Genomic DNA, 14,797 nt, shown 5'->3' on the forward strand with positions numbered 1-14,797 from the left:
AATTAGCCAGGCGTGGTGGCATGCCTGGCCACCACCATGAAGTAATGAAGTAATATCAATGAAGTAATCCCAGCTTCTAAGGAGGCTGAGGCAGGAGAATCGCTTAAACCCAGGAGGTGGAAGTTGCAGTGAGCCGAGATTGCACCACTGCACTCCAGCCTGGGTGACAGAGCAAGACTCCATCTCCAAAAAAAAAAGGAATTCAGACAGAGATCATATAGAAAAATATTTTTTAAAGAGTTATACATATACATCATGGAATATTACACAGCCATAAAAAAGAATGAGATCATGTCCTTTGCAGGGACATGGATGGAGCTGGAAGCCATTATCCTCAGCAAACTAACAGGAACAGAAAACCAAATACCACATGTTGTCACTTATAAGTGGGAGCTAAATGATGAGGGCACATAGAGGGGAACAACATACACTGGGGCCTACCAGAGGGCAAAGGGTGGGAGAAGGGAGAGGACCAGGAAAAATGACTGACAAATAATTCTTTAAACCCAAGACTTACATCATGACCGAGACAAAATCCAATTCCATTATTAATAATCTGAAACAAGTACTTTTGAACTACTTGGTAGTCTAGTCCATTTGGAAAGAGCTCCAAGTCATCAAGAATTGTGTGCTCAACAAATTAAAAAACTAGGTACCATCATCACCTAATCATTAGCCTAATGGATACCAGGCTGAATACCTAGGTGATGAAATAATCTGTACAACAAACCCCCATGACACATGTTTACGTATGTAACAAACCTGTACATCCTGCACATGTACCCCTGAACTTAAAAGTAAAAAAAAAAAACTTCTACCCTGCCTTCCCTTAAAACAGACATTTTACAATGTAAAAGAAGTGTTGCCAAGAAAAAAATAAAAGTTATAAAAGAGTACGATATTATACATAATAATAACTAATATTTACACAATGCTTACTATGTTCCAGGTACTATTCTAAGCACAAAAGCCTCATGAAATAGGTACAATTATTATCCTGCTTTATAGCTGAAGCAACTAACTCACACAGAGGTTAAGGAACTTGTCCAAGGTCACACAGCAATAACTGGTAGAGGCATGATTAAAACACCTTCTCAAAACTGAACAAAAAAAAAAAAACTAAACAAACCAACAAAAAATGCCCCAAAACCCACAAATTTCATATCCTAATGGAACTATAAATTCTGGCAAGTTCTATTTTATCAAATTAAGAAATCTAAATAATACTAGAGTGTCAGTTGTTCCATTGGGCTGTTTTGGCACATTTCTAATAGAAGAAAACATTACACTAAAACTTTTTACTCTTTATAAAAAATTCACAGTATAGCACCAGATAATTTCTCTTTCTCTACTCTATGTCAAGTCCTTCTTGCAAAGATTTCCACAGTAGCTCCAACCCTGCAATCATAATTAAAACACAGACTATCGGCCGGGCATGGTGGCTCATGCCTGTAATCCCAGCACTTTGGGATGCCAAGGCGGACGGATCATGAGGTCAGGAGTTCGAGATCAGCCTGGCCAAAATGGTGAATCCCTGTCTCTACTGAAAATACAAAAATTAGCCGGGCGTGGTGGCGGGTGCCTGTAGTCCCAGCTACTCAGGAGGCTGAAGCATGAGAATCGCTTGAACTCAGGAGGCGGAGGTTGCAGTGAGCCGAGATCGTGCCACTGCACTCCAGCCTGGGCAACAGAGCGAGACTCGGTCTCAAAAAAAAAAAGCACAGACTATCAGCTCCACAGGTTCTCTGTCTTTGTGCTTATATTTTTAATGGCAGATGGTTACCTTCTTTGGTAATGGCAGACTGAATAACTCAGATCAGCCCTCCAATTGAAAATTCTTTTTTTTTTTTTTTTTTTGAGACGGAGTTTCGCTCTTGTTGCCCAGGCTGGAGTGCAATGGCGCGATCTCGGCTCACCGCAACCTCCTCCGCCTGCCAGGTTCAAGCAATTTTCCTGCCTCAGCCTCCCGAGTAGCTGGGATTACAGACATGCGCCACCATGCCCGGCTAATTTTGTATTTTTAGTAGAGACGGGGTTTCTCCATGTTGGTCAGGCTGGTCTGGAACTCCCGACCTTAGGTGATCCGCCCGCCTTGGCCTCCCAAAGTGCTGGGATTACAGGAGTGAGTCGCTGCGCCCAGCCATTGAAAATTCTGTAAAAGTTGGATTAATTTTCAAAAAATCTTCTTAAACATATAAAAGGCTAAAACGACAGTGAGGATTACTGTGCAAAAATCAAGAACATGAGAATCCAGAGAGTTAACCTCAGGACTCAAAGCTAATTTTGACATCAAGTAACAAATGTGGAAATGAGCTTTGATTTTTGTGGCTCCCCAAGGCTAAAAGGGAAAAGCCAAAGTCCAAAAGCCTTCTAAAGGTGGGATATCTGAAAAACCACCTCCAATTAAAGCTAGGACCCAAAAAACTACATCCTCCAGAGTGAAAATGAACAGAAATAAACGAGGCATCACTAGACTTAACATCACATTCAAGGAACTAAAAGCCTTGAACTTGGATTCACATACTGGACTGGGAGCATCTCCATGTACCTGTCAGAAGCAAATGAATATCGCCTCTGGACAAAGAAAACCTTACCTTAGCCTCAAAATATTTCTACAAATAAAATTTCAAAAACAACATTCAATTCTAAAGGATAATGAGAAACACAAGATAAAAAGAGACTATAAGCAAGAACTTTGAACTTACTAAGGAGGTCCTGGGCTGGTAGTGTGCTTGTATCAGACAGAAACCAGAACTGGGAAAATTTTAATGTAAATAATTTTTCATTACAAAGGGTAGTTAATTACTAAAGGGGGTAAAAGAAAACTCTAAGGGATATGTTTAAACTAGCACATACAGGAAGCCCCACTTTTGGGGCTGAAGGAAAGTACATAGGGCACAAGAAGGAACTAAAAATGTAGAAGAGCCCCCAATAACCACCAGACATGTAGTCCTCATTGGAAATGGCCCAGCAGCCACAAAAATGTAAAGATTGCCAATAGTGAAAAAATTCACCAGAGCACACAGGCCAGAGATGGTTTGTAGAGTGGCCAGCAGTTGGTAGAGAAACTCACCAGAATGTGCAGGTAGGCCAGAACTGGTCCTTGAAAGATGCTGAAGTGAGCTAACAGACCTCCCACATGGTGATGGGCTCACAGCTGTATCAAAAAAAAAAAAAAAAAAAAACACACACCAGAAGCTGGAAGAAAAGCCTCTTCCTCTTGCTAAGGACTGACAGTGTCTTTCCATGCCCTCTATCTGTTGACAAAAATCAAATCAGCTGGCCAAAAAAAAAGAAAAGTTTACAGAGTCCAGCTCTAGTATCACAAAGTAGGTAAAAAAAGGAGTGATTTGGAGTTGAGAGACAATAAATTGATTACTGGCATAGTGCCCATGAACATGGAAGAATGAAATAAAAATTGTAGAGAAAAATAGTTTTACCTTAGCCTCAAATTATTTTTAAAAAATAATCTTTCAGGACAAGCGTGGTGGCTCCCGCCTATGATTCTAGCATTTGGGGAGGTTGAGGCGGAAAAATTACTTGAGCTCAGTAGTTTGAGACTAGTCTGGGCAACATACTGAGACCCTGTCTCCACAAAAAATAAAAAAAATTAGCTGGGCATGGTGGCACATGCCTGTAGTCCAAGCTCCAAAGCTACTTAGGAAGCTAAGGCAGGAAGACTGCTTCAGTCTGCAAGATTGAGGCTGAAGTGAGTCATAATTGCACCACTGCACTACAGCCTGGGTGACAGAGCAAGACCCTGTCTAAAAAATAATAACAATGATAATAATAGTATTTCAAAGATAAGGTTCAGCACAAAATTGAAGATAAGCAGGCATACAATGAAATAAGACACGATAAGTAAGAAATAACAGAAAATATCGGCAATTGAAACAGATACAGAATGACTTCAGATATTGTAATTATCAGATATGGACTACTACTCTTTAAAAAAGAAAGCCAACCTCAAAAAATGGAGGGAACTTAAAACCATAAAAAGTAACATAACAGATGTGGACCCAAATAAAAATTCTAGGATGGAAAAGTATAATTACTTTTGTTCACAGTAACAGTAGACTAGGTAATTTGTAACAATTCTCCAACTGAATGCAAGTAGAAAAGCTGGACAAAATATATAACACAACTACTTGGAGGAACGAAAAAGATAATATAGTAAAAAATACCTGGGCTAGGAAGACAGAAACCCAGAAAAGTGAGCCAGGCAATCAGGGCCAAATTTTTTTAACCCAAGAAACATATGCCACTTTAGAGGGAAGACTAAGAGGATCAGTAGCACTTTTCACCATGTTGCAGGCCTAAGGTAGCAGTGATTGACGTTCAGGGGCCATGAAGGTGAAAAGAAGGAGTACAGTGCTGGTGAAATCCTTTCATTTGGGTTAGCCCTAAAAGTCCTCAAGCTATCAGTAGTAGCTGATATGAACCTTAGTATATGAAGCTGAATTCTTAAATGGAGAAGAGAGAATGGGACAGTAGCAGTATGTGAAGCAACAATTGTAGCTGAGTATTTTTTTTTTTTTTTTGAGATGGAGTCTTTGTCTGTTGCCCAGGCTGGAGTGCAGTGGCACAATCTTGGTTTACTTCTACCTCTGCCTGCCAGGTTCAAGAGATTCTCCTGCCTCAGCCTCCCAAGTAGCTGGGACTACAGGCGTGCACCACCACGCCCAGCTAATTTTTGTATTTTTAGTAGGGACAGGGTTTCACCACGTTGGCCAGGCTGGTCTCGAACTCCTGATCTCAAGTCATCCACCCACCTTGGCCTCCCAAAGTGCTGAGATTACAAGCTTGAGCCACCATGCCCAGACTGAGCATTTTTTAAAAGTGACAGATGACATTATTTGATAGAAGCAAGAGCCATAAAATTAACAGACAAAAAAAAAACCCCACACCTGGGCATATTATTGTAAACTCCTGAAAACCAAAGAGAAAACCTTAAAAGTATCTAGAAGAAAATGGTTATTAAGGAACACAATAAGACTGATGTCTAGCTTTTCAATACAAGCAATGGAGCCAGCAGAACAGTAGGATTCTATCTTGAACATACTGAATGTAATTAACTGACAACCCTGAATGCTACATCCTGAGAAGACAGCCTTTTTTTCTTTTTTTTTTTAAGCGATGAGATCTTACTACAGTGCCCAGGCTGAAGTGCAGTGGCTATTCACAGGCATGATCATTGCACACCACAGTCTCAAACTTCTGGGCTCAGGTGATCCTCCCACCTCAGCCTCCTGAATAGCAAAGACTATAGGCCCACGCTATCACATCTAGCTTGAAATAGTATTTTAAACACAAAGTAGAATACATACTTTTTTTTTATGCTAACAAAAATGAATAGAATTTCTTATCATCAGATTTGCTTTAAAGAAAATAAAGGAAGTGCTTTAAGCATAAGGAAAATGACCCCAGATGGAAACTCAGAAATGTAGGGAAGATTAAAGAGTAATAGAAAGGGTAATATTAGGTATATCCTAATAACTGCTGACTGTGAACAATTTTAAAAGGGATTTAACTATATACAGAATTTAACAATATTACATAGCAGCAATAACACATATATCTGATGGGTGGAGGGGAGAAAGGAGGGGGTAAGATTTTGCATTGTAAAAGTACCTGTTTGAGTATCAATAAATCAAGTTTGTATATTAAAATATCTAGAACAATCTCTAAAATACTAGTAAAAGAATGTTTAACAAAATAATTTTTAAAAAGAAAAAACCTAGATATATGGAAGGCAACTAGGAAGATAAGTATAAATCCAAATATGTAAGTTTTATATTAAATATAAATAGACTAAACACTCTAAGTAAAATACAAAGACGGTCAGACTGAATAAAACAAAAGAAACAACTGTGTCTGCTTATAAGAGATATACTTTACATCTAATGACACAGAAGGTTAACAGGAGAAAGGATTAAAAAGTATATATCGTATAAATAATGATCAAAAGTACAAACACACTAATGACAAAGTGTATGTTAAGACAAGAAGACTGGCCAGGCCTGGTGGCTCACGCCTGTAATCCCAACACTTTGGGAGGCCGAAGTGGCTGGATCACGAGGTCAGGAGTTTGAGACCAGCCTGGCCAACATGGTGAAACCCCGCCTCGACTAAAATACAAAAATTATCCAGGTGTAGTGGCGGGCACCTGTAATCCCAGCTACTTGGGAGGCTGAGGCAGGAGAATTGCTTGAACCCAGGGGGTAGAGGTTGCAGTGAGACAAGATCGCACCACTGCATTCCAGCCTGGGTGACAGAGCAAGACTCCATCTCAAAAAAAAAAAAACAGACAAGAAGACCAAGAAACAAAAGGATTATACAATGTTCATGAACTGGATGCAATATTGTAAACACATCAATTCTCCACAAATTGATCTTCATAAATTCAATTAAATTCCTAGAGTTTTTATGAACACTGGTAAATTGATTCTAAAATTTACATGGAAATGCAAACAGATAAAAATAGGGAAGGTGGTCTTATAGAAGAAGGACAAAACAGAAGGATTTATTCTACCAGATATAAAAACTTACAAACTAGGCCAGCTGCAGTGGCTCACACATGTAATCCCAGTACTTTGGAAGGCTGAGGAGGGTGGATTGCTTGAGCCAAGCAGCTCAAGACTAGCCTAGGCAACATGGCAAAACCCTATCTTTACCCAAAAAAATACAAAAATTAGCCAAGCATGGTGGCACATGCCTGTAGGCCCAGCTACTCAGAAGGCTGAAGTGGGAGAATCACTTGAGCCTGGGAGGCAGAGATTGCAATGAGTCAAGATCATGCCACTGCACTGCAGCCGGGGTGATACAGCAAGACCCCATCTCAAAAAAAAACCTACTAACTAGAATAAACATGATTGTGGGCTACTGGCGCAAGCTTAAACAAATAGACCAATGAGACAGAATAAAATCTTACCTATATAGGAGAACATGTGGCAAAAGGAATATTCAGAACAGTGGGGAAAAAGATGGTATTTTCAATAAATGTTTCTGGGACAACTGGATAGCCATAAGGGAAAAGTCACAAGATTTGACTGTGTCAAACACCATTATTAAGATCAAGAAGAAGTATTAGATAATTAGACTTTAACAAATCCCTAGTGTAACCACTAAAAGACAGAAACACAATGTATAATTTCCAAGTTATTAGAAAAAAAGGAATGATAAATGTAATCAATCCAAAGTAACAAAAGACAAAGAAATAGAGAACTGGTAATACAAATAGTACATATTAAGGTGGTAGATATATATATTCAAAATACATCAGACATTATATTACAAGTAAATGGAATAAATGCTCCAATTAAAAGGCAAATATTATCAAACAGGAAAAAAGCAAAACATAACTATACGGTTTTCACAAGAGATACATCTAAACAAGAATTCAGAAAAATTAGGGGGCCAGGCACGGTGGCTCACACCTGTAATCTCAACACTTTGGAAGGCTGAGGCGGGCAGATCACCTGAGGTCAGGAGTTTGAGACCAGCCTGGCCAACATGGTGAAACCCCGTCTCTACTAAAAATACAAAAATTAGCCAGGCATGGTGGCAGGCGCCTATAATACCAGCTACTTAGGAGGCTGAGGCAGGAGAATCGCTTGAACCCAGTAGGCAGAGGTTGCAGTGAGCCAAGATTGCGCCACTGCACTCCAGCCTAGATGACAAGTGTGAAACTCCATCTCAAAAAAAGAAAGAAAAAAAAAGAATTCAGAAAAATTAGAAGTAAAAATATGGAAAAGATTTACTATGGAAATGCTAACCAAAATTAAGCTAATGCATGTACTCATTAATTTCAAATAAATTAGATCTTAAAACAAAATACTGGCCAGGTGTGGTGGCTCACACCTGTAATCCCAACACTTTGAAAGGCCGAGGTAGGAGGATTAGTTTAGCTCAGGAATTTGAGACCAGCCTGAGCAACATAGTGAGACCTTATCTCTACTAAAAATAAAAAAATTAGCCAGGCATAGTGGCACACACCTGCAATCCCAGCTACTTGGGAGACTGAGGTGTAGGATTGCTTGAGCCCAGGAGTTCAAGGCTGCAGTGAGCCATGATCATGCCACTGCACTCCAGCCTGGAGGACAGAGCAAGACCCTGACTCAAAAAAAAACAAAATGAAACGACCAGGTGTGGTGGCTCACACCTGTAATCCCAGCACTTTGGGAGGCTGAGGTGGGCGGATTATGAGGTCAGGAGATCGAAACCGTCCCAATCAACATGGTGAAACTCCTTCTCTACTAAAATACAAAGAAAAAAAAATTAGCCAGGCATGGTGAGGCGCACCTGTAGTCCCAGCTATTTGTGAGGCTGAGGCAGGGGAATCGCTTGAACCCAGGAGGAGGAGGTTGTAGTGAACTGAGATAGCGCCATTGCACTCCAGCCTGGTAACAGAGTGAGACTCCGTCTCAAAAAAAACCAATGAAACAAAATATTACTATAATAAAAAGGGTTATTGCATAATGACAAAAGATTTAACTCAACAGCAAGATATAATAATTCTAAATATAACACACTAATACTGTTTCTGTTTATAAAAATAAACATTAACTGAACTACAATGAAAAGTAGAAAAATCAATAATCACAAAAGAAAACTTTAACATATTTCTTCTCAGTGTTGGATAAAACAAGCATATAAGAAAAATACATAAGAATTTGGAAGATTTGGACAACACAATTAACATGAACTAATGAACATATATGAAATACTTTTCAAGAACAAGAGGGTTTTTTTTAGTTGACTATATTCTGAACCAAAAAGCAAATATCAAGAAATTTCAAAGAAATAAATTCTTACATGGTGTATACTCAGAACATAGGGCAGTTGTCTCACAAATAACCAGGAACGAATAACCTAGAAAATGTCCATGTTTGGAAATTCAGAAATATACTTTTAAATAACTCAGGGATTAAGAAAAATATAACAGAAATGAGAAAATATTGTTAACAATCAAAATTTCCCAGATACATACCAAGCTGTTCCTACAGGAAAATGTATATCCTTAAATGCATATTTGAGGGGAAAAAAGTCTGGAAATTAGACAAGCATCTATCTCAACAAATTAGGAAAAAGGGCTGCAAAATAAACCCATACAAATAAGTAGAAAAAATGAAATAATAAAGAACAAAAATTAATGGAATTCCTCCTAACAAAGTCATCAAATCTGGGGTGGTCTTTGGGACTCCTAACACAGACTATAGATAGATGATTGATAAATACACAGAAAGATACAGAGAGAAGGAACAAACACTTTTAAAATCAGGTTTACATTCACCAGATAAATGAATTTGCATATCTAATCATTGTATTTCTTCTTATTGCCAAAAAAGAAACTTATACTCGTATTTTTTCGATTCAATATATGCATTTACTCACCTTTAGTAACTTGATTTCTCGCATTGCGATCTTTTTAACCATTTTGTCATCGTCACTTTCTAAGAACTTCTTTATGGCCACAATTCTTCCAGTATCTTTATTCCTACACTTCATCACCATTCCATAACTCCCTTCTCCAACCAAACCCAGGTTTTCATATTTTTCCATTTTAATTTAAAGTCAGTAGAAACTTTTTGCTGTGAAAACCAAAACATAGATTTAACAACGTTGAGTACATTAATTTTCTCCACCTTCCCAGCAAATTAATTCTTCCCTGCTTGTTTTCCATATTAGAGTAGTCACTGTGTTCATGGCTGTCCTGTATTAATTCACAATTTCCTAGTGTTTCTACATGTAAGCTATGTTTTCAAAATGGTCACACACATTAAGCTATGTTTCCAAAATGGTCACACACATTTCGTAATAGACAAGGCAAATGGAATTGAAGCCATTAACTTTAAATTACTAAATGTCATGTTAATGAAATTCCATATATTTTTAATTCTAATAAAGCAATACTTGAGCTATCATACATAACAATTACAACTCACTTTAAAAAGCACAATTCCAGGCTGGGCGCAGTGGCTCACGCATGTAATCCCAGCACTTTGGGAGGCTGAGGTGGGCGGATCACAAGGTCAGGAGATAGAGACTATCCTGGCTAACACGGTGAAACCCCGTCTCTACTAAAAATACAAAAAAATTAGTCGGACGTGATGGCAGGCACCTGCAGTCCCACCTACTCGGGAGGCTGAGGCAGGAGAATGGCGTGAACCCGGGAGGCGGAGCTTGCAGTGAGCCAAGATCACGCCACCGCACTCCAGCCTGGGCGACAGAGCGAGACTCCGTCTCAAAAAAAAAAAAAAAAAAAAAAAAAAAAAAAAAAAAAAAAAGCACAATTCCAGCCTGGGCAACATAGCAAGACTCTGTCTCTACAAAAGACATTTTTAAATTAGCTGAGTGTGGTGGTGTATGCCTGTAGTCCCAGCTACTTGGGAGGCTGAGGCAGGAGAATTGCTTGAGCCCAGGAGGTTGAGGCTGCGGTGAGCTGTGATGGCACTGCACACCAGCCTGAGCAATGGAGCGAGAATCTGTCTCAAAAACAAAACAAATAAACAAAATGCACAGGCCACGTGCGGTGGCTTACACCTGTAATCCCAGCACTTTAGAAGGCCGAGGAGGGCAGATCACCTGAGGTCAGGAGTTCGAGACCAGCCTGGCCAACATGGTGAAACCCTGTCTCTACTAAAATACAAAAATTAGCCAGGCATAGTGGTGCACCCCTATAGTCCCAGCTACTCGGGAGGCTAAGGCAGGAGAATTCCTTGAACCCAGGAGGCGGAGTTTTCAGTGAGCCAAGATAGCACTACTCCACTTGAGCCTGGGCGACAGAGTGAGACTCTGTCTCAAAAAAAAAAAAAAAAGCACAATTCCTTTTCACTCAAAGATGCATAAATGAATTTGGTGGGGGGTTTTGTTTGTTTGTTTGTTTGTTTGCTTGTTTTGGGACGGAGTCTTGTTCTGTTGCCCAGGCTGGAGTGCAGTGGTGAGATTTAGGCTCACTGCAACCTCCACCTCCTGGATTCAAGCAATTCTCCTGCCTCAGCCTCTGAGTAGCTGGGATTACAGGCGTGAGCCACCACACCCGGGTAAGTTTTGTATTTTCATAGAGACGGGGTTTTGCCATGTTGCCCAGGCTGGTCTGGAACTCCTGATCTCAAGTGATCCACCCACCTTGGCCTCCTGAAGTGCTGGGATTGCAGGCATGAGCCACAGAGCCCGGCCTGAATTTAGTTTTAATGAAGATCGACTTTTTTGTTACACTGGATTTAGATCAATGTTGGAAATACTTATGCACCTTCCACTTAATTGGAAAAAATATTTGATCACATAACAAATTAACACAGAGCATCTTTCATAAAATATTTTTCTTTACCTTTCTCTTTTTTTTTTTTTTTTTTGAAACAGAGTCTTGTGCACTGGCGCAATCTCAGCTCACTGCAACCTCTGCCTCCCAGGTTCAAGCGATTCCCTGTTTCTGCCTCCCCAGTAGCTGGGGTTACAGGCACCACTACCATGCCTAGCTAATTTTTGTACTTTTAGTAGAGACGGGGTTTCGCCATGTTACTGTTACTATATTGAACTTAGAAAATAAGAGTAATGACATCGGTATATAAGCAGATTTTTAAAATTAAATTAAATTTTATTAAATTTAATGTAATTATTAAATTAAATAGTAGTACCAAATGCAGTATAAGTATTTCAAAAATCCTATTAATGATTACTCACTATAAATATAATTTGAATTTGTGTTTGAAATTTTTTTTTTTTTTTGAGACGGAGTCTTGCTCTGTCGCCGAGGCTGGAGTGCGGTGGTGCGATCTTGGCTCACTGCAAACTCCGCCTCCCGGGTCCACGCCATTCTCCTGCCTCAGCCCCCTGAGTAGCTGGGACTACAGGTGCCTGCCACCACGCCCGGCTAATTTTTTGTATTTTTAGTAGAAACAGGGTTTCACCGTGTTAGCCAGGATGGTCTCGATCTCCTGACCTCGTGATCTGCCCGCCTCGGCCTCCGAAAGTTCTGGGATTACAGGCGTGAGCCACCGCACCAGGCCTTGAAATTTTTTACTCATATTATATGACATTTTCTGAATAAAGGCAATCCTAAGAGAATCTTTCTTGTTTTACCAATGATTGATGAAGGTCCAGCAATCATTGGACAAAATGCTTTGGTACAGAAAAAAATTATTTCAGTCCAAATACACATAGATTCTAACTCATAAGGTTTGATTGCCATGATATGTATAAGCTATTAAACTATAACTCCAATAAGAATAAAAAATGCTGCTCTAAATCCCATGTGGTTCCAATGGTTTCAGAAGAAAGAAACAAAGTCTTTTAATAATTATATATCCAATGACGATTGAGTTGATTTTTTTTACACCTGACAATATAAAAATGCTCATTTATTAAACTTTGGAAAGAGAAATAATTCTTGCCTATTGTATTAATTGTATACCTACGGCAATCTAAAATTAATTTACTCAGATCGTGAACTGTTTTTCCTGTTTCTCTATTGGAACAGTGATGCAAAGACAAAACAAATATTCTCTTTGTTCTAGCAAACTATGCTAATCCAATGTATACGATACGTTTTCCACACTTGACATATAATAGTTTGAGATTTTATAATATACATATTTTTAATGCAGATATACGTGGAGAACCAGAAGATTGATCTTGAGGGGTGGGAAATGAAAACAATACCAATGAACATCAACTTAAATTATTATTTTTCTACCAGTTTTCATAGTAGATTCTACTACAAACTTTTTACAGAGCAGTGTCCCAGACACTAACTTTCCATGCATTTAACATTTTACCTTCTATTTCACTTCCATTAACTATTTTTTAATAAAATATTTGTATTTGAAAAAAATCGCCAAATAATTCTATCCCTTCTTAATTTTTTCTCTTCCATTAAGAGAGTATGTTTTATTAAGGACTAGGCTTTAGGTTTATCATACCAATGACAAAAATAGCTTGAATCTATAACCTGGATCATTTTAAAACATTTTGTAATTGGTGTCTTCAATATTTGAAAGCACAAAGTGAACAAAAAAATGACTTTAAGCATGTCTGAGGTGTTCTGAAGCGTATCACAAGTTAACATTAATGATAGCTGACTGCTTCAAGTTTATTCTCCCAACCAATTGCACATCTGGACACACCACATTGAACACACCTGCTTTTCAAGTGGCACTGTCCACAAATACTTCAAAAGTATCACAGCCTACAAAGCCTCTTGTTTCCTGAAACAGTTACTCATAAACTATAACTTCTCATGCCTTCTACTCTTGAATGGAAAGGTAATACAAACGAAAAAGAAACCTGGCCAATGGGCAAGGTGTTATTTCTGGATGGTTCTAATAGCAACAATTTTGATAAAAATATTTGGAGAATGCTAATTTTTTATTTTGTTTAAGACAGATTAAAGGGTCAGGAGCGGTGGCTCACGCCTGTAATCCCAACACTTTGGGAGGCCGAGGCGGGCGGATCACCTGAGGTCGCGAGTTCGAGACCAGCCTAACCAACACGGAGAAACCCTGTCTCTACTAAAAATACAAACTTAGCCGGGCATGGTGGTGACGCCTGTAATCCCAGCTACTTGGGAGGCCGAGGCAGGATAAACGCTTGAACCCAGGAGGCAGAGGTTGAGGTGAGCCGAGACCGTGCCATTGCACTCCAGCCTGGGCAACAAGAGTGAAACTCCGTCTCAAAAAAAGAAAAAAAAAAAAATGAAATTTTTTATAGATCAAACAACGAGATAATAGAAGCTTTAAAACGTACTATACTTACCGTTTCTTCAATCCGTTCGCATAGAAAGACCCAAAGGTTTTCAACTTGGAAACAAATTTGAGGTGAAATGCATATGGCTCGCAGGTCCAAAAGATGCTGCCTAGCAAACCAGCAATTCCAGCGCTGTTGTGATTTTTTCTGCGGACGCAGTCACGAGTCCAGGGCGAAGCAGGCAGGGAGGCAGGTAGGCCTCGGTCCGCCGCAAGCTCACACTTAGGACCACCGGCCGCATGCTGTCGTCGTCAAGGCAACGACCTCACTCTGTCCCCAACCATAGGCACAAAGTCTTGGGAGACAGATACGGCCCAGGTCAGAATGCGTTCACGGCAGGCACCAACACCTGTGAAGGCCAAGGGCTTAGAGAGCAATTAGCTGGGTGAGAGGCACCACCTCCCAGCTCGTAAGGCGCCCAGTACCTGGAGCCTGGGAAGCTGCACCGCTTCAACTATCCCTGGGCGAAGGCGTTGGCCGCGGAGCTGCAAGGGGGGCGGTTCCTCACCCGCCCCGAGAGCGCCAGGCCTCCCTTCTTCTGATTGGCCGAGCCGTGTCGTCACGAGCCATGATTGGCTCAGGGCCAACCACCCCGCCCCTTCACCTGGGGCTCGGCCCAGGTTCTGCTCCTTGACACGCAGAGGCCCTGCGTCCCCACACGCCTTGATTCTCGTCAGGAGGAGCCTTTCTGCCTTCCCCAGTGGGAGGAGGCGATTGTGATGCCCACGCGAAGGGTAAAGGTGGCGGTTATGTAGGACTGCGAAGACTATGCAAAATGCGATACGGTTTCCCTCACAGCCTCGCCGCTGGGGCAGGGGCGGGCCCCGGGCGCCCTGAGTCACGAAGGCGCGGCCTGACCGGGATTCCATGCTTCCTTTCTGTTCTGGGCGGTGGGGCCAGTGTGAGCCAGGTAGGAGATAACGGTGACAGCCTAGGAGGTGATGATTAGTAGGCGAGGCAAGGTGGAGGAAGGTAGGTGATGACAGACCTGACGTTAGGAGGGACCTTGGGAAGGCCAGTCTGGCCATTGAAAGTGAGGGAAAACACTGAGATG

The 14,797-nt window shown here is 40.5% G+C and overlaps 1 protein-coding gene across 4 annotated transcripts in view; it reads right to left on the bottom strand.

The window, feature by feature from the left end:
- The window catches only part of CDKL2 (cyclin dependent kinase like 2), a 54,373-nt gene extending 39,964 nt beyond the window's left edge, over positions 1-14,409 (bottom strand). For 3 of the 4 annotated variants that reach the window (XM_024245581.2, XM_024245580.2, XM_063723023.1), the window contains exons 1-2: positions 13,753-14,409; positions 9,394-9,590 (exon numbers count right to left, since the gene is read on the bottom strand). In XM_024245581.2, coding sequence (XP_024101349.1) covers positions 9,394-9,561 — 168 coding nt within the window. In that variant the 5' untranslated portion in view covers positions 9,562-9,590; positions 13,753-14,409. 4 annotated transcript variants of the gene reach the window in all.
- Between the last annotated feature and the right edge of the window lie 388 nt (positions 14,410-14,797).

Source organism: Pongo abelii, chromosome 3 (genome assembly GCF_028885655.2).
Source record: "Pongo abelii isolate AG06213 chromosome 3, NHGRI_mPonAbe1-v2.0_pri, whole genome shotgun sequence".
Lineage (NCBI taxonomy): Eukaryota > Metazoa > Chordata > Mammalia > Primates > Hominidae > Pongo > Pongo abelii.